Below are 19475 nucleotides of genomic sequence, written 5' to 3' on the forward strand. Positions count from 1 at the left end.
AATCCTATAGTACTATCTTTTTTTTTTTTTTTTTTCAGTAACTTTTGCCTACTTTTTTCAGGAGCAGACACTCCTGGTCCTTTTCAGGAGAGAGGTTAAGGTGCTATGTTAAGACCAGGAGTTGTTCACTTCCTACTCTTGTTTTTTCTGTGTTTACTAATTTCTAATTTTTATAGATTAAAATACTGGTTTGTGTGTCATTTCTAAAAACAAAAAACTTACATTTTTCCTATTAGGAAAGCCATGTTTGTTTGCCGTATAAAATTATAAAATGAGTTAAACAAAAAAATAGAGTACGCTGCTTCCCCCGCCTTCTCAGATAATGCAGTAGACATGATTTGGGGGACGTCGTTTTATATCCTTTTTATATAGTGCTCTATTCAAAAGTGTATTTTTTTTTTCTTAAGTGCTGGGATTACAGGTGTGAACCACCGCGCCCGGCATCAAAAGTGTATTTCTTAAAAAAAAATGAAATCATTCCACAAATACTGTTTATTTACTTTGTGTTTTATACTCTTTTTTTTTTTTTACTTACCATATCATGGACATCGATCCGCATTATAAAGAAAAATTTATGTCATCTTTAGTTTCTGGTTTATAGACATAACTTGTGATTACTTGATAACTTACTGAATTTGGAACTTTATTCCTTGTAGAACCTTAAAGTTGTTTCTACTCTTTTTCCAAATGATGGTAGAAGGAGTATCCTTGTAGCTAAATCTTTGAACTCTAGTTGAAGTGAACATTTTTTCATAACCGTTATGTTTATTAGCCATTTGTGAATTGTTCACTCATGTCCTATGCACCTTTTTACAATATGTTATCTTTTCCACATTGTTGTTTTAAAGTCTTTTTTTATTATTATTTAATTTTTTATTTTATTTTATTTTTATAAAGATGAGGTTTCACCATGTTGGTCAGGCTGGTCTTGAACTCCCGACCTCAGGTGATCCGCCCACCTTGGCCTCCAAAGTGCCTGGATTACAGGCGTGAGCCACCACGCCCAGCCTAAATTCTTTTATGATTGGTATGTTAACCCTTCTTTTAGTTAGCATTCATTTTCCCAATTTGTTGTCCTTTAGATTTCTTTTGCTTTCTTGATGCACAGAAGTTTAGATTCTTCTATCAGTTTGTTTTTTTCCTCAGTGGCACACTTAGAAAATTGTGCTTCACCTAAAGTTGTATAAAAGTCACGATTATTTTTCTACTTCTATGGCAGTGATTTTGTGTTATATGGTTTTTGTGGAGGCAGGGGGACGGAGTCTCGCACTTGCCACTTAGGCTGGAGTGCCATGGTGTCATTTCTCACTGCAACCTCCACCTCCTAGGTTCAAGCAGTTCTCCCGCCTCAGCCTCCCAAGTAGCTGGGATTACAGGTGTGCATTGCCACATACAGCTAATTTTTGTGTTTTTTAGTAGAAACAGGGTTTCACCATGTTGACCACGTTGGTCTCAAACTCCTGACCTCAGATGATCTACCCTCCTTGGCTTCCCGAAGTGCCGGGATTACAGGTGTGAGCCACCATGCCTAGCCCTTGTTTTATATGTTTAAGTGTAATTTTAATCAACCAGGAAATAATTTTGGTGAAAGATACGAGTAGAGTGGATCAAACATCAGAACAAATTGCTCTTTCCTTACTGTTATAAAATGTTGTCTTTATTATATACTGAATTTTGTAGGTATATTTTTCTATTTCTGGACTTTGTGTATATACAATGATTGGATATTTACTTCTGTTCCTCTACCATACTGCTTTAATTGTAGGTTTTTTGTTTGTTTGTTTGTTTTTTTCTTTTTTTTTTTTTTGAGACGGAGTTTCGCTCTTGTTACCCAGGCTGGAGTGCAATGGTGCGATCTTGGCTCACCGCAACCTCCGCCTCCTGGGTTCAGGCAATTCTCCTGCCTCAGCCTCCTGAGTAGCTGGGATTACAGGCACGCGCCACCACGCCCAGCTAGTTTTTTGCATTTTTAGTAGAGACGGGGTTTCACCATGTTGACCAGGATGGTCTCGATCTCTCAACCTCGTGATCCACCCGCCTCGGCCTCCCAAAGTGCTAGGATTACAGGCTTGAGCCACCGCGCCCAGCCGTAGGTTTTTTTTTTTTTAATCAAAAGCAGTATGGTTGAGATGAAAATTTTATTTGAAAATTAATATCCCTGACATATATATTTTTCCAATGTTTATGTATCATGAGGAACATCCTTTTATTAGTATTCGTTTTAGTGATGAGACTAAGGATTGACTAAATACGAGCTTTATATCAAGCCCTGTGCTAAGCACTTATTTGTATTATCTAATTTATGGTAATTAAATCCTTATAGTGACCCATTTTCTACATACTACATAATTTATTCTAACAATTACAACATTAATAAATATAACATTTAAATTTTTTCCAACTATTTTGCTGTTGCAATAACAGCACAGGAAGTAATAGATGAAAATGAATAAAATAGAGGATATAAATACAATCAGAAGAAGGACAAAACTACATAGAAGACTGCAGAATCATTTCGTGGTACAACAGAAGCATCCTGTATATGACCTCATATAAATGATCTCAAGATGCAATTTTGTTTTTATTGCTTATAGTGGTTTAGATTGTTATAGTACTTCTAAAGATTTTATTACAGAAATTTTCAGGTGTACAATAAAATAAAACAGAATAATGAGCTCTTGTGTATTCATCATCTTATCTTGAGCAAATACTGATTAGATGCTGTTTCTGTTTTATCTTCTCCCTCTACCTTCAGGTGGGTGGGATGCTAATACAAATTCCATATATAATCTTACTCAAGTAGTCCAGTGTGTATATCTAAGAGATAAGATACTTAAAGTATATTGTCACATCACCATGCCCAGCAGCTAACAGTAATTCTTAATTTTATTGAATATTCAGTCCATGTTCAATTGTCACTGATTATGTAAAAACGTCTTTTTAACAGTTTGTTTGTACAAAGGAAAATCAAAATGTGGTCTGGGCCAGATGCAGTGGCTCACCCCTGTAATCCCAGCACTTTGGGAGGCTGAGGCAGGCAGATTTGAGTCCAGGAGTTCAAGACCAGCCTGGTCAACATGGTGATACCCTGTCTTTACTAAAAATACAAAAATTAGCTGGATGTGGTGGCACACACCTGTAATTCCAGCTACTCAGGAGGGTGAGGCAAGAGAATAGATTGAACCTAGTGAGACTCTGTCGCAAATAAATAAATAAATAAAAAGTCTTCACATTGCACTTGAATAATGTGTCTCTTAAGTCTTTTTACCTACTTATTTTGGTGCCAGGTATTGAAGGATCTAGGTCATTAGGCTTGTAGAATTTCCCAGAGTCTGGATTTGGCTGGTTGTATCTTAGTGATGCTATTTATCTATTCTTCCATCCTCTTTTAGATAATTAAGTCTAGAGGCTTGGTAATTTTCCTGTTCAGAGTTTTTAACAAGAATACGTATTAGGTGATGGTGTGTACTTCCTGTTGCATCTTATCAGGAGGCACATAGTGGGGTGACCCATAATAGTACATTGTAATATGTGATAGACTGGTTCTTGACTTTTAGGATCTCTGTTCTGGTATCTGTCCCTTTAAAAAATAATCGCTTATAGTTTCTGTACATTTGTTTTTTCACTTGTATTCTCTCATATTCTCTGAATTAATAAAAGATTAACAGATAAAACTTCATTTTATAGATGAATTATAGGCTATGGAAAACTGTCGTTTATCTAATACCATTATTTTAAGTTTCATAGCCCCAAAATGGGTAAATTGTCAAGTACTACAGTTCTTCGGAGTTTTTTGGATCACGCATAACTTTGAAAATGTAATGGAAGTTGTAGACTCTCTCACTGGAAAATATGCTTGAATGCGCCTACAAAATTTGATAATTTCACTTCAATAGATTTAAAGACACCCTCTGCTATCTCCACTCATCCATGAGCTTCAGTTAAAGACCTCCTGCTTTGTAATTCTTATTCTTTCCTCCTAAGTTGGCTTATTCTGTCTTCTTATTTCTATCTTCTGGTTATCCAAAATGGGTGTGTGTGTTTCTTTGTTTCTGGACTTTAATATATACAATGTCACTACTCTGCCATACTGCTGTAATGGTCATATTTTTTTCAAAAATTAAAAGCATTATGGTTGAGATGATAATTTTCTTTGAAGGTTAATATCCCTGACCTAAATGTTTTTCAGATGTTTATACATCATGAGGAACATCCTTTTGTTTGTATTCAAAGAATTCATTTGAACTGATTCATCTGTCAGTTCAAATAATGAATAAAATTTGGGGTATATGTAGAACTGTATTATATAGCTTGGCATCTAGCTTCTAGCATAGTTTGGTCAGATTAAGTGCCTGATCTTTCAGTTTAGTTTAGTTGATGCACCTGCATGTTTCAAAATGTTTATGTTGAGATGGTGTTATTGTATAGATCATCTGACTTCTTATTTTTTTTTTATTTCTCTTCCCAGCAATCTGCAGAGCGCTGTGTAAGCACATTGCTTGATCTGATCCAGACCAAAGTGAATTATGTGGTCCAAGAAGCGATTGTTGTCATCAGGGACATCTTCCGCAAATATCCCAACAAGTATGTCCAAATACTTTTACTCTTTTTTCTCAAATTACTTAGGAAATGTTTAAGTAAGGCACTTTGAAATTGCCTAGGTAAGAATTACCCTTTTGAATGTTACTGGTAATAATAGGATACTTTATTAAATATTGAAAACATATAAAAGAGTTAGAACAGGGATTGAAACTTGAGTTTTCACTCTGCTTGCTTTCTCTGGGAAGAATTGAAGCTCTGCCTGAATATGTGTTGTCTACTGGCTATCTTAAAGTTAACCAGATTCTTTGATGGCAGAGTTACTGTTAAATAGGATATCTGTATATTCTAGGTTGTTCAGGCATATTCTCAGTTTATATCTGTTATCCAGACATAATTAATGATTGTGTACCTTTTCTTATCAGAAATGTGTGAGTTTGGATGATATGTCATATAGCCACTCTTCCATAAAAGCCAGAAAGGTAACAGCTGTGATCTTCACTTTGCATGTTACCTTACATTGTAGAAAATTACAGAACCTATAACAAATTATCAGTCTCATGCCGTTTCCGAAGTATTGTAGTTACTCTCATACAGATATTTTTTAAAAATCTACGCTTTCACAAGTTTTTTAGATTGAGGGCTCTTAGTATACGAAGCAAAAATACTTTTTTAGATTTGATTTTTGAAAACAAGTAATTAAGGAATCTGAAAATGAAATAAGGAAAGTTTTGTAAGCATCTTAAACCTCATGTTGCCTCACACTCATAGAGATATCTTGTGCCGAAGTTTCTGATTGTCTTTTTTTTTTTTGAGATGGAGTCGCACTCTGTTGCCCAGGCGAGTGCGGTGGTGTGTTCTCAGCTCACTGCAACCTCACTGCTTTTACAGTTTGGTGATTTGGTTTAGGGTCCCTTGTTTGTGGTTTTTGCCTTTAGCCTTCACTATTAAATACAGTTCTTAGTTTGGCCTTCAATAACCATAGTGAATTTTTTTCACATCAGGTATGAAAGTATCATTGCCACTCTATGTGAGAACTTAGACTCGCTAGATGAGCCAGATGCTCGAGCAGCTATGATTTGGATTGTGGGAGAATATGCTGAAAGAATTGACAATGCAGATGAGTTACTAGAAAGCTTCCTGGAGGGTTTTCACGATGAAAGCACCCAGGTAAGTTCTTATCTCTTGTCTATCCTGGTAGTTTTACATGTCTTTGGGGAGATTTCAGAGAAGGCAAAGGTTATAGGCAGTTTCTTCTGTGTCTGTATTTATATATAGTGTGTTCATTTTTCTCCCAACAGGGATGTCCCTTTTCAGTTTAACTAATTTTTCTTTTTCTTTTTTTTTTGTTTTTTTGTTTTTTTGAGTTGGCATCTTGCTCTGTTGCCCAGGCTGGAGTGCAGTGACACAATCTTGGCTCACTGCAACCTCTGCCTTCTGGGTTTAAGCAATTCTTCTGCCTGAGCCTCCTGAGTAGCTGGGACTACAGGCATGTACCACCACACCTGGCTAATTTTTGTATTTTTAGTGGAGACAGGGTTTCACCACGTTGGCCAGGCTGGTCCTAAACTCCTGACCTCAAGTGATCCACCCGCCTCAGCCTCCCAAAGTGCTGGAATTTTGGGGCATGAGCCACTGTGCCTGGCCAGTTTTACTGATTTGTTGTTTTTTTTTTTTTTTTTTTTTTGAGACAGAGTCTTGCTTAGGTGCCAGGCTGGAGTGCAGCGGTGCTATCTCAGCTCACTGCAGCCTCGCCTCCAGGTTCAAGCGATGCTCTTGCCTCAGCCTCCTGAGTAGCTAGAACTACAGGCACATGCCACCATGCCTAGCTAATTTTTGTATTTTGGTAGGACAGGGTTTCACCATGTTGGCCAGGATGGTCTTGATCTCTTGACCTCGTGATTCACCCACCTCGGCCTCCCAAAATGCTGGGATTACAGGTGTGAGCCACTATACCTGGCCTTTTTTTTTTTTTTTTTTTTTTTTTTAAACAGTGTTGCTCTTGTTGCCCAGGCTGGAGTGCAGTGGCATGATCTTGGCTCACTGCAGCCTCTGCCTCCTAGGTTCAAGTGATTCTCCCACCTCAGCCTCCCAAATAGCTGGGATTACAGGCACCTGCCATCACACCTGGCTAATTTTTTGTATTTTTAGTGGAGACGGGTTTCACCACGTTGGCCAGGCTGGTCTCAAACTCCTGCCCTTAGGCGATCTGCGCACCTTGACCTCCAAAGTGTTCGGATTATAGGAGTGGTCCACTGCGCCTGGCCAGTTTTACTGATTTCTAATGTTCAAAACCTGTGTAACTCAGACCAGTAGTTTTCAAACTTTAGTGAGTATTATGAACACCTGGGGGAGCTTTTTAAAGCACAAGTTGCTGGGCTTCAGCCTTAGAGTTTCTGGCTCAGTAGGTCTGAGATGTGCCTAAGTATTTGCATGTCTTACAAGGTCCAGGATGTTGCTGCTGCTACGGCTGTCATTCCATAACCACTGGATTAGAGCAGTAGTTACCACGACTTATTTTCTGTCACCTAAGACTGACTACACATTTCAGTTAGTAATGGTTGTGGGTCATTACAGCAGGGATTTTCACTGGGGTCTATGGTGAGGTTTGAAAAGATTATCTGTGGATGAAAATTCTGAGACTGCTTCTCACTTTCCCCTACCAAAATTACAGCCATGGGACCAAGAAGCAGATAAATTATTAAGCCCTTTTTGTCTGCCAGTTGTACTCAAAGCAAATCATAGCAATTTTAATAGATCTAATTCAAGGAGTATGTACAAGTCAATAGCTTTGTGAAATCTGTCATAATTCTACTGTCTTGGCTCTTGCCCCAGTATAACAGATGATTCCATAATTCCCCCCAAATTGTAGCTTTTGTTAGAAGTAAATAATGAAAGACTTGCTCAGGTGTCAGTTTTATCACCATCATTATGTTAACATATGCTTTAAGAAATACAGACCAGGCTCAGCTACCCTTGCCTGTAATCCCAGCACTTTGGGAGGCTGATGGCGAGAGAATCGCTTCAAGCCAGGAGTTTGAGACCAGCCCTGGCAACATTGCAAGACTACATCTCTACAAAAAGATACAAAAATTTTTTAAAAATGAGGTATGGTGGCTTGTACCTGTAGTCCCAGCTACTTGGGAAGCTGAGGCAGAAGGATTGCTTGAGTCCGGGAATTTGAGGCTACATTCATAGATGTGCAGCCTGGGCAATAGAGGGAGACCTTGTCTCAAAATAATTAGTAATAATAATAACAGTAATAACCATAGGTAACTATCTGGCTTAGAAACAAGCAGTGTTTTGTGTCAAAAATGCATTTTGAGGATAGATGGAAACAGTTTTTGGTTGAATACCTTTGTATTTCCCATGAATACTTTTGATTGCTATTGTTGATATTGATGAGTTTTAACCTTTTCTCTCTTAACCAACATCAGAAAGACTCCATAGTAATTCATAGTTGCGGAAATACCACTTTGGAGATGATGGCAGGTAATAATGCCAATGCCATTCTTTCACTCTATCAAATTATGTCTGTTTAGGTGCAGCTCACTCTGCTTACTGCCATAGTGAAGCTGTTCCTCAAGAAACCATCAGAAACACAGGAGCTAGTCCAGCAGGTCTTGAGTTTGGCAACACAGGTAAGAAATCTGGAAAAAGTGAGGTGTTGATTTGCCTTTTTCAAATTGTAGGAAATTATGAAACTCTTCCTAGGGGGTTCATTTGGGGAAGTTTTATTTGAAGGAAGTATGGCCTTCAGATCCTGTTAAAATATTAAAACAATGCCTTTTAATGTGTTCAACTGAATTGTAGCTAATTGTATGGCTTTTAAATGAGTTGGCTGACTCCACTTTTCATAATTCATGAAAATTGAACATAGACTCTTAGTGAAAGACATACTTAGGTAAAAATGATGTGTTCTGATACTACCTGCTTCTCTGTGACTTCATTTCCGCTTTCAAATGAAAGTACCATGTGGAAATAGGAGATGGCCTCAGCAAAGTTTCATGCATTGTTTTACCTTCCAGAGTGATTGCCTTTCTCTTGGAAATAATTTTAAAGTGCTTATACTGCTTCCTTGAATTATTTGATATATTTGGATCTGAATGGAATTATTTGATTTTTTTGGTCAGAGGAAAAGAAGTTCAGATGGATTCTGATCCCAGGAAAATGGCAACTGGCCTTAAAGATCAGGTCATTGGCTGGGCGCGGTGGCTCAAGCCTGTAATCCCAGCACTTTGGGAGGCCAAGGTGGGTGGGTCACGAGGTCAAGAGATCGAGACCATCCTGGTCAACATGGTGAAACCCCGTCTCTACTAAAAGTACAAAAAAAAAGTAGCTGGGCATGGTGGCACGTACCTGTAATCCCAGCTACTCAGGAGGCTGAGGCAGGAGAATTGCTTGAACCCAGGAGGCGGAGGTTGCGGTGAGCCGAGATTGCGCCATTGCACTCCAGCCTGGGTAACAAGAGTGAAACTCCGTCTCAAAAAAAAAAAAAAAAAAAAAAATCAGGTCATTATTTTAGATCTACAGAAATCAAAATAATTAGGTTTTCTAGTATAACTGGTATAATGATCATCAGTCCATTCATGATTTAGTTATGTTCTTAATTGGTTTTGCTAAGAAGCTGGCTTTTTAGCAAGCTGTCAGAGTTAAGATGTATGACTGCAAATGGAATTTGATTCAAATATCCAGTTTACCCTTTTTCTCATTCTCATTCCTTTATATTGATGTGTAATCAAAATTTAAAACCCTTTAACAGTACTTTGCCTATTCTGAGCCATTTTTCCTGTTGTTAATTTTACAACTTTAAAACATTTGTTTGCATGAGCTTTTTGAAGTATTAAAAAACTTTCTTAAGCGTCTTCCTCTGCCCGAAACAAAGCAGTTATAAGTGTCAGTGGCTAATGTTATCTGTACTGAATTGAGCATTCCAGATTTACTGTCTGGATCCTTGATTAACCCATCTGTATCTCTAAGATGAATTCAAAACAATTTATTTATTCGTCTCCCCTGCTTTTTTTGCACTGTTTCATGTTTTAATTTTAAACTCCTAAGTCAGCAATGTCCAATCTTTTGGCTTCCTGGGGCCACATTCAAAAAAGAATTGAGAATTGTCTTGGGCCACACATAAAATACACTAACAACAGCTGATGAGCTTAAAAAAATAAATAAATAAAACATCACGAAAGAATCTCATAATGTTTTAAGAAAGTTTGCGAATTTGTATTGGGTCCCAGGTTGAACAAGCTTACTGTAAGTGGTCACATAGAGTGACAGAATTAGAGCAGCTTACATTCTCTTAAAACAATTTCTAAAGAGAATTTTGGCTTTTCTTCCTGTCTGCTTACTGTAAATATTCAAGCAAATATATTTGGTAGTTCCTCTGTGTTCACAAGTTCTCAACCCTGTCTTCACTGTCTGTTAAGGCCTCTGTGTTTGTATTTAACAGGCACCATAGGAGAGCTGTATTTTGGATTCTTACCAGACTTCAAACTCAGTCTCTTACCTCTTAAGTATTTATCAAAATTTGAGATAAAGTATTTAGGAAGGATTGCTTAAAGGATACAAGGTAGTACTATTCTTATAGATAGTCTGAAATTCACCTCTGAATCAAGCCTTATTAATAGACATCTGGATACCTGGACTACGGCATCGTTTTTGACCCCTAATAAAGTTGCTTTTACTGAATTATGCTAATACTATCAGTTTGAAGTAATAACAGTCATCATGGGGAAACTAACCTATTTGGATCTGTTGTTAGTTTGTTATCAGAGTCATTACTTCATTATGTTTTCTTTTTTTATGAAGCCACATCAAATTTCTAATAAGTTTTGGATTTTTCTGTTTATCAGTGTAGCTTGCCTGATAGATTTATTTTCCTTACTGGTTGTTTGAAACCTTAGACTCACATTTAAGAATCTCTCATGGAAACTGTGTAGGTCACTGTGGCATACGGTTTCCTGATTCTAGTTTTAATTAATGCTCTTTAGCCTTACATGCATTTTTCATATGCTTCCTAGAACAGGACAGGCTATCGACTCACTTAATCCTGGTAAGAGACACTATTTCTGTTTTTACAGATGAGGAAACTCAGAGAGGCCTAATTATTACGGGGCAGCACTAGGACTCATACTTAGATAGTCTGGCTCTAGGTCTGTGGTCTTATCCACTGTACTATGCTTCCTCTCCAGTCTGAAAGTTCAGAAGGACTTGGAGAATACACATTTCCGGCTGGAAGCAATATTGAGCATAAGCTCATATGTGTGTGTATATATGTGTGTTTGCTAGGTTTAAGGTCTTTGTGGATGGTTATTTCATACTATAAAAAGCAATTTCTCATGGCTTGCCTTTTCTTTTTCGAGATGGAGTCTAGCTCTGTCTTCCAGGCTGGAGTGCAGTGGCATGATATCAGTTCACTGCAACCTTGCCTCCCAGGTTCAAGCGATTCTCAAGCTTCCCCTGAGTAGCAGGGATTACAGATGCGTGCCACCACACCCGACTAATTTTTTTTTTTTTTTTAAATAGAGATAGGGGTTCACCATGGTGGCTGGGCTGGTCTTGAACTCCGGACCTGAAGTGATCCTCCAGCATTGGCCTCCCAACAAGCTGGGATTACAGGTGTGAGCCACAGCACCCGGCTGAGGCTTGGTTTTTCTGTCCAATTAATTAATGAGGTCTGAGAAGTTATAATAAAAGAGTAAGTATGCTGCTGGGTGTGGTAGCTCACACCTTTAATTCCAGCACTTTGGGAGGCCAAGGCAGGAGGGTCACTTGAAGTCAGGAGTTCAACCAGCCTATGCAACATGGTGAAATCCTGTCTCTACAAAAAACATAAAAATTAACCAAGCATAGTGGTACACACCTGTAACCCCAGCTACTTGGGAGGCTGAGGTGAAGGATCGCTTGAGCCCAGGAGGCAGAGGTTGCAGTAAGCTGAGATCATGCCACTGCACTCCAGGCTGGTGATACAGCCACACTCTGTCTCAAAAAAATAAAAAGAATAAGTGTGCTTATGTAAGTCTTTTCACCTGGAAGCTTTCTCTTCTTTTCTCATTTGTAAAATAAGAACCTAAATATTTATGGCTGGTGAGTACCATTTTAAGTTTAGCATGCAGTGTGGTCTGTGGAATTGTGTTAACTTAAAATTGGGTAGCGAAGTTCTGATGATGGTTCCACTGATTCAGAGCATGACTAAGCAAATTTTTTTCATACTGCTTTTTTAAAATCTCTGTAGTAGAGTTAATTAACACTGTTCTTTACCTGTGTTGAGAATTAAGTGAAGTATATGTGAAATATTAATGCTTTTAATTTTAAATAAAATTGGAGTATAATTAAAAATATTATTAGTTAGGGAGAAAAACCCAAATCTTGAATCTGAGGCTTCATTTCAAAAGTTTATAGTTTTCTCTTACCTATCATACAGGAATTCAATACAATATTCAATTCAATTCATTAAAGAATACAAACAGAAATGTCTAGACATGGCTGGGTGTGGTGGCTCATGCTGTAATCCCAGCATTTTGGGAGGCCAAGGCAGGTGGATCACTTGGAGTTCAAGACCAATATGCTAAAACCCTGTCTCGACTAAAAATGCAAAAAATAGCTGGGCGTGGTGGCACACACCTGTAATCCCAGCTACTCGGTAGGCTGAGGCAGGAAAATTGCTTGACCCCGGGAGGCGAAGAGGCTGCAATGAGTCACGATCGTGCCACTGCACTCCATCCTGGGCGACAGAGCTAAACTTTTCCTCAAAAAAGAAAAAAAGAAGCAGCGTCTAAACGTTAGTAATTATTCTTTGTGATACATGGAAGAGAAGTCTTCATGTTAGTTTTTCTATCTATGAACTAGGGACCACCATCAGAATCACTTGGGCTGCTTGTTGAAAATACTAATTAATAGGCCCTACTTCTGACATAATGAATCAGAATCTCCGAAGTATGGCCCCTGGGTTCTGCACTTTCAGTGGCATTCCTGGTGTGTTAAAATGTTGATGCACATTGTAGTTTCAGAATTACTGTTTTAGTGCTGGTGTGGTAAGGATTGTTCTGGGAGCTCTTTCCCTGAGAAGGGCCTATGGAGCTAGCAGTACAGTAGATCCAAAGCCAGATTCTCTGAGTCACCAAACATTTAATGACAACTTAAGATCACAAAAAGGTCCTGTATTTTTATTTATCTCAGTCCTGATGGTCTGAATTACTGTGGCCTCCATTCGAAATGTGAGGCAGTTGGTGAGGGCTGGCTTACAGTAGGCCTACCAGGTCATCCCTCAGAACAGCAGAGTTTGAGCAGCAGGAGATTCTTCCCTGCTCTTGACTTTTCAGTCTTGGGAAATTTGCACTTTTTAAAAATTTGATTTTAAAAAAATCAACTTGTTTTTATAATGTTCAATCTTTGTTTTCAAATGCAGATCTAAATGAGGGGGTTTTAGGCTGCTATTTATGAACACGTAGGAGCAAATTATTCCCTCACCCTGCCCAAAAACAAAACAAAATCAACTAAATTAGATATAATTATCACTGTTTTCTTTTTCTAACCCAGGCATTTCAAATACTGGAGACATTTTCATATGACATTTATATATATATATATGTACACACACACACAGACACACACACACTTCTATCAGAATAATGCAACCTATAAATATGGTAAAGATTATCTGGAGATAAAACTTACTGTTTTAATATTCTATTAATTTGCTATATTACAGTGTTCTGTATGCTTTTTGTCTTTAACCAACAATCCATTATGAGTGCAGTTTAAACAATCTGTGACTGAGAAAAACCATTTGAAACTATATAGTCAAAAACCATCAGGGTAACTGCTGCTATTGAACTGGATGATAAGGGCCTTAAGTGACTAAATCAAGAAACTCTTCATCTGCTCACTTAGAAACTAAAATGGAAGCCCTCAAATTGTCCTATTTAAAAAAAAAAAATGTTTTTTGTTGTTTTTGAGACAGAGTCTCACTTTGCCCAGGCTGAAGTGCAGTGCCATGATCTCAGCTCACTGCAACCTCCACCTTTTGGGTTCAGATGATTCTCCTGCCTTAGCCTCCCAAGTAGCTGGGACTACAGGCATGTGCCACCATGCCCAGCTAAGTTTTGTATTTTCAGTAGAGATAGGGTTTCACCATGTTGGCCAGACTGGTCTCAAACATCTGACCTCAGGTGATCCACCCACTTAGGCAAACCAAAGTGCTAGGATTATAGGCGTGAGCCACTGTACCCAGCCTGGTTATGAGTTCGAAATACAGAAATTGAAACAGGGACTTATTGTTGCCTTTAATAAGTTGCTATTGGAACTACTAGTGCGTAAATAAATGCTGTTAAATAGACATACTTTTGAGGTAGGTACCAGGATATTTATTGCCACTTTATAATGATCACAAAAACAAGAAATAAAACAATAGGCCAGGCATGGTAGCTCATGCTTTTTTAATCCTAGCACTTTGGGAGGCCAAGTTGGGCAGATCACTTGAGGTCAGGAGTTGGAGACCAGCCTGGGCAACATAAAGAAACCCTGTCTCTACTAAAAATACAAAAATTAGCTGGACACATGTGGTCCCAGCTACTTGGGAGACGGAGGCAGGCGAATTGCTTGAACCTGAGCACCTGGGTTCAAGAGGTTGCAGTGAGCTGAGATTATGTCACTGTACTCCAGCCTGGGTGACAGAGCAAGAAAGACTGTCTCTAAATAAATAAATAAATAAATAAATAGAAATAAAACAATAATAAAAGTAGAAAGAGAAAAAGAGGCAACAGTGTAAATGTTCCTCAATAGGGGACTAGCAAATAATGGTGCAGTGGACATTACAATTGAAAAGTGCAGTTGTGTACATCAACAGAGAGAGCAACCTCAGAACAGTATATGTAATGTGAAACTGGTTTGATATTAAATAAGTGCATATGTGTGCATGCACACGCACACATGCACGCGCACCATGTGTACGGATACATATCACATTGCTAATCGTGGCTATTTGGGGAGTGGGGAGTTGAGATGGAAAAGGGTTGGATAATTGGGGGAGGTGGTTTTTTTTTTTATGTCACATACTTAAAAATTGTTATATGGTACTAGTAATAATTTCCTTTTAGTCATGAACATGTATAAAATTATTTCAAGACCACTGAATTCATGTGTCACCCCTTTTGGAAGCAGTTATGTGTGCTCACAGTTTTGGATGATTTAGATAATAGTACCTTTCATATTCCATTCAAATAGTTAACATTATGTGAGCTCCTTGAAGTCAGGCACTGTATTGTTATCTCTTTATTTCCAGGGCCTAGCCAGTGTCTCCATAGGAGATACTCAATAAATATTTGAATGAAGAAAGAAGGTATGGGTACAATATATATAAGATATAATATTAATAAGCCTGCTAATATTTAAAGCAGTTAATTTTTTTTATGTCCCAAGGCCATCTCAACCAGTTAACTTTCGCCAGATTAAACATTATTTTTCAATTTCTAACTTCTGTTTGAATTTGAGTCTTAGGACCAACCCATCTTAATTTATAGTTAAATCTCTTAAAACATTAGAGATTAACAGAATTATGACTGTATTAGAACTATGTTGAGTTATCATGTTTGTTTGTTTACTTTTAGAGACAGTCTCACTCTGTTGCCCAATCTGGAGTGCAGCAGTAGTCATGGCTCACTGTGGCCTCAACCCCCTGGGCTCAGGTGATCAGGTGATCCTCCTCCCTCAGCTTCCTGAGTAGCTAGGACTACAGGTACATGCGCCTGTATGCCCTACTAATTTTTTTTCTTTCATTTTTTTGAGACAGAGTTTTACTCTGTCACCCAGGCTGGAGTACAGTGGTGCAATCTCGACTCACTGCAACCTCTGCATCCTGGGTTCAAGTGATTCTCTTACCTCAGTCTCCAGAGTAGCTGAGATTACAGGTGTACACCACCAAGCCCAGCTAAGTTTTGTATTTTTAGTAGAAATAGAGTTTCGCTGTGTTGGCCAGGCTGGTCTCAAACTCCTGGCCTCAAGCAGTCCGCCCACCTCGACCTCCCAAAGTGCTGGGATTACAGGTGTGAGCCACCATGCCTGGCCCGTCCTGCTCATTTTTTATATTTTTTGTAGAGGCAAGGTTTTGCCACTTTGCCCAGGCTGATCTGCCTGCCTTGGCCTCCCAAAGGGTTAGGATTACAGGCATGAGCTACCACATCCAGCCTGAAATATCTCCTTAATACCTAGTCTACATAAATCACTAGGTATTTTTCATCATTGGTTGATGAAAAATCCAGCAGTTTGGGTTTCTGTATGGAGAACAGTTTCATCTCCACCTCCTTGCCTTTGCCTTTTCTTTAGGATTCTGATAATCCTGACCTTCGAGACCGGGGCTATATTTATTGGCGTCTTCTCTCAACTGACCCTGTCACAGCTAAAGAAGTAGTCTTGTCTGAGAAGCCACTGATCTCTGAGGAGACAGACCTTATCGAGCCAACTCTGCTGGATGAGCTAATCTGCCACATTGGTTCTTTGGCCTCTGTGTATCATAAGCCTCCCAATGCTTTTGTGGAAGGAAGTCATGGAATCCATCGTAAACACTTGCCAATTCATCATGGGAGGTGAGCAGGTGTGAATTAGCTTTGAGTGAGAAATGACTCTGTTTAGACAGAGTTGGTTGTCTTTATGCTTTTATAGTCTGGAAAAGAACTTGCTTTATATTTTTGCAGACCTGCTGCTGTACATCCCAGGGGCTCTGTCTGAATACCATTTTGTGTGACCACACATAAAATGCGTGAAAGGCTCCTCTGTTTTCCAGTCTAGGAGTACATTATAGTGTTAGAAAATTGGGAAAAAGACTTTCTAGATTGATAAAGTCTGAAGGTTGCTTAAGTCTGCAGTAAAAAGGGGCTAGAAATAACCCCATAGTTGAAAACTTGAACAAAAGCCTCTGTATATACTTAGCCATCTTGATCCTTTACTGTAGCTTTTGTTGAGCCTTATGGATAGTTAGCAGGTATGACTTACGCTGTAAAGCTGTTAATGAAATAATATTTGCAGTATTGTTTTATTTAAAAAAAAAAAAAAAAAAGCTTGAATTCTGTGTGGACATAGTTTTTCAGTTACCTGTGCCTTTTTAAATTGGCCGTATCAGCAAGGAAATTGTTATGAACAGGCTCTTGAGTAACATGGAGCTCTTGCTATGTAGCTATCTTAAAATTCTAATTAAGGAGACGAAACATTCTAATAAACTCTTATAATGGGCATCTCAGAATCTTTTCAGAATCTGACTCCTTCATCAGTCAGACCTTGATCAAATTAGGATCCTCCTAGAGTAGTTAGAATAATTAGGCTTCTATTAATGAGTATCTTATACCACTGTCTAATATATATTATTGTTTAAGTGGTTTTTGTGAGTGGCCAAAGTGTAGGATTTATTGCTTTACAAATTGGTCTGGTCAACATTTTGGGCTCTGTGTAAACAGACCGCGGACACAGATAAACAAGAAACGGCAGCACCCCAGGAGATGATCTTTCATAATTCAGTTGAATCTTTTGTTTTACAGCAGGTATTATAATCCAGAGGAAATGTGGGCTTCATAAGGATTAGTCCTTATAGTAAATTAGGATGTTCCTCCTTGTAGGCAAGCGTGTTTAACATTCGATAGATAAAACTGTTTAATTTCTAAGTATTTCTCCAAGTGTGTGCTTCAAGTTTCAACGTAGATTCAGATTTTCTGTTGTAAGTTCCCTCTGTAACCATTTGTATGTCTAGCCTCCTGATAACTTGTAACCCTCACATGGGAGTGGGAAAATGAAACACAAAACAACCCTTTCTTAAATACAGGGAGAGAACCAACATTTAAACTATCTAAAAAGAAACACAGTGTCTTACGTAAGGTCTTTATCTGATTAATAGCCTTTAAGTTCTTATCTTCATAATTTCTTTTGTGGTTCCTTTTTGGATAACCTCCTTTTTGTCCATTTGTGCATGTTTTGTGTTTTTAAAGGAAATGCAAATACAAAGAAAATCCTGTTTTGTTATAAATGTGGATGATATGTTGCTGCAAATGACATGTTTGTAGTAGTATTGACATTACCTAGCTCTGTTCTGCAATGTAAGGTTAATAAGTGATACACCTCTCATAGGAAACAAAGAACACTTTAAAACCTTATTCTGCATCTTCTAGAGGTTTAAAAATGCTTGCTTCAATAAGTCTTTTCAAATCACCTGGGAAAGAGAGAAGTGATTTTTACTTGTATATTGCTTGCTATGCTTATGCTTGTCAGCTGCTCTGTGGGAATGAGGTAGTAAATAGTTGTCTAAATCAGAAAAATCTCACCTTTAAAAAATACTGCTTTGATGACAGTTATGCAGTTATTTCCCTTAAAATTGGAAATACCTTTATGTTACTTTTATTTTCCATTGAGAAAGGATGTATACTAGCAATGTGTCGTATTCTTGTAGAATCTATAAGATCATTTGCTTCTTTTCATCTAATTCACTTTATCTTCTCATATTATTCATTCCTTTCCATTAGAGTGAAGAAAAATATGTGCATGATACCTATTCAATCTTCTGTTTAGAGCTACTGATAAAACCATGTGTTCTCTCACATTTTCTAAATGGTACATGTCAGAAGATGATAGAATTTCATGTGAAGAGAATGCTCTATGAAGATTTTATATATTTCTTGCCAGATGTATGAAATCATTTCCCCTTTTTACTTCTTTCTTAATATTTGACCCCTTCTCATCATGGCTTCCTGGACACTTTCCTTGTTAAGTCAGCGCTCCTAGATTGGATCTTTGTCTTTAGTCTTTGCAGTTCATTCTCTTCTCTGATCATTAATCTTGTTTGTATCAGAAGGCTCAATCTGAACCTTTTCTTTCTGTGTTTGTCTGTACATTCCCTTAGGGAAATTTTCCACTAACCACCAGAGCTTTACCAGTTAGACCATGTTTTCATTTGATCTTTGCTTTAATAAAACCTTATGTTTGAGTGATACTGCTATCATTTTACTGATGAGGAAACTTTGTCTCACAGAGGTTGTCGCTTGCCCAAAATTATGCAACTAGCATTTAATGGAGCCAACACTTAATCTCCTGCTTTTACCACCATCCTGCACTGCCGCCCACCCTCATGATTTTACCTGAGATGATTACATGAATTTCTAACCAAGTTTACTTCTCTAGCTCTGACTGCCAGTTCCTTGTTTTTTGTTTTTGTTTTGTTTTGTTTCTTGAGATGGACTCTCACTCTATAGCCCAAGCTGGAGTGCAGTGGCACGATCTTGGCTCACTGCAACCTCTGCCTCCCGGGTTCAAGAGATTCTCCTGCCTCAGCCTCCTGAGTAGCTGGGACTATAGGCGTGTGCCACTATATCCAGCTAATTTTTTTGTACTTTTAGTAGAGACAGGGTTTCACCATGTTGTCCAGGCTGATCTTGAACTCTTGACCTCAGGTAATCCACCTGCCTTGTGGGTGGATTAAAGTGCTGGGATTGCAGGCGTGAGCCACCGTACCCACCTGGAATATGAACAGGTTCTGAATTACTGAGCCTAGTGCTCTACCCTGAGACTCTGGGCGTAAGCCACTGTGCCCAGCCCAGTCCATTGTTTATCAGGCTTCTCTACTTGTTTTTCTTACTTGTCTTAACAGAATTGAGAACTGGGCATATAATTTTCCTATTATCCTTCTAGATTACCCTGTGATTATTAGAAGCATAAGTAATCTTTTGCTTCTTAGTTTTTGTTTGTGTCAAAACTTACCTAGGCCTTTTTTTAAAGAACACTTTTTTTTATTAATTGAATTTTTTGTGGTGGTTTTTTGTTGTTGTTGTTTTATCATATAAATCTTAAAATATGCAAGATAGAATGGAATAACAAACTTGGATATACCTATCACTCAGCCTCAGCAGTTACCAGTATCTTTCCAATCGTATTTCATTTATTGTCCCTACAGTTGTTTT

The 19475-nt window shown here is 38.2% G+C and overlaps 1 protein-coding gene across 5 annotated transcripts in view; it reads left to right on the forward strand.

Moving 5' to 3' along the window:
* AP2B1 (adaptor related protein complex 2 subunit beta 1) overlaps positions 1 to 19475 on the forward strand; it is a 130759-nt gene that overhangs the window by 48571 nt on the left and 62713 nt on the right. For all 5 annotated transcript variants that reach the window (XM_003929040.4, XM_010339660.3, XM_003929041.4 and 2 more), the window contains exons 10-13: positions 4469 to 4584; positions 5544 to 5709; positions 8082 to 8180; positions 15865 to 16124. In XM_003929040.4, the coding sequence (XP_003929089.2) occupies positions 4469 to 4584; positions 5544 to 5709; positions 8082 to 8180; positions 15865 to 16124 (641 nt within the window). The remainder of the gene's footprint in view (positions 1 to 4468; positions 4585 to 5543; positions 5710 to 8081; positions 8181 to 15864; positions 16125 to 19475) is intronic.

The sequence above is a fragment of the Saimiri boliviensis genome, chromosome 17 (genome assembly GCF_048565385.1).
Source record: "Saimiri boliviensis isolate mSaiBol1 chromosome 17, mSaiBol1.pri, whole genome shotgun sequence".
Taxonomy (NCBI): domain Eukaryota; kingdom Metazoa; phylum Chordata; class Mammalia; order Primates; family Cebidae; genus Saimiri; species Saimiri boliviensis.